This window comes from Apis dorsata, unplaced genomic scaffold, assembly GCF_000469605.1.
Source record: "Apis dorsata unplaced genomic scaffold, Apis dorsata 1.3 scaffold_49833, whole genome shotgun sequence".
NCBI classification, from domain to species: domain Eukaryota; kingdom Metazoa; phylum Arthropoda; class Insecta; order Hymenoptera; family Apidae; genus Apis; species Apis dorsata.
The window spans coordinates 1-271 of NW_006265791.1; the positions used below are offsets into that span (position 1 = coordinate 1).

The 271-nt window shown below is 57.6% G+C and overlaps 1 protein-coding gene across 1 annotated transcript; it reads right to left on the reverse strand.

The window, feature by feature from the left end:
* Positions 1–3: 3 nt before the first annotated feature.
* LOC116186708 lies at positions 4–268 on the reverse strand (the record flags this gene model as incomplete). Its single annotated transcript, XM_031514882.1, has 1 exon — positions 4–268. A coding segment is annotated over one exon (265 nt), but the record flags the coding sequence as incomplete, so codon positions are not given.
* Between the last annotated feature and the right edge of the window lie 3 nt (positions 269–271).

Sequence of the window (271 nt, forward strand, 5' to 3'; positions counted from 1 at the left end):
TTTCTTTGCTGGTCATGTATCGTTTCTCCTGGTATTGAGCGTGGACCGCGTCCGTCGGCTCTTGGCCCGGGTCGTCGGTTCGTTTCTCGTCGAAATCTACCGTCTTGCTCGCCACATACTCGGCGTGCCTATGCCCGTCGTCCGTGTCCTCGTCTATTTTGTAGGAAACGCTTTTCTTGGTAGGGAAGTGTATGGCGCTTCGCTTAGGCGGAGGATCCTCCCTTATTCTTGGCGCGTGGGCCTTGACGAAGCAGGAGGGCGGTTCCGGCGG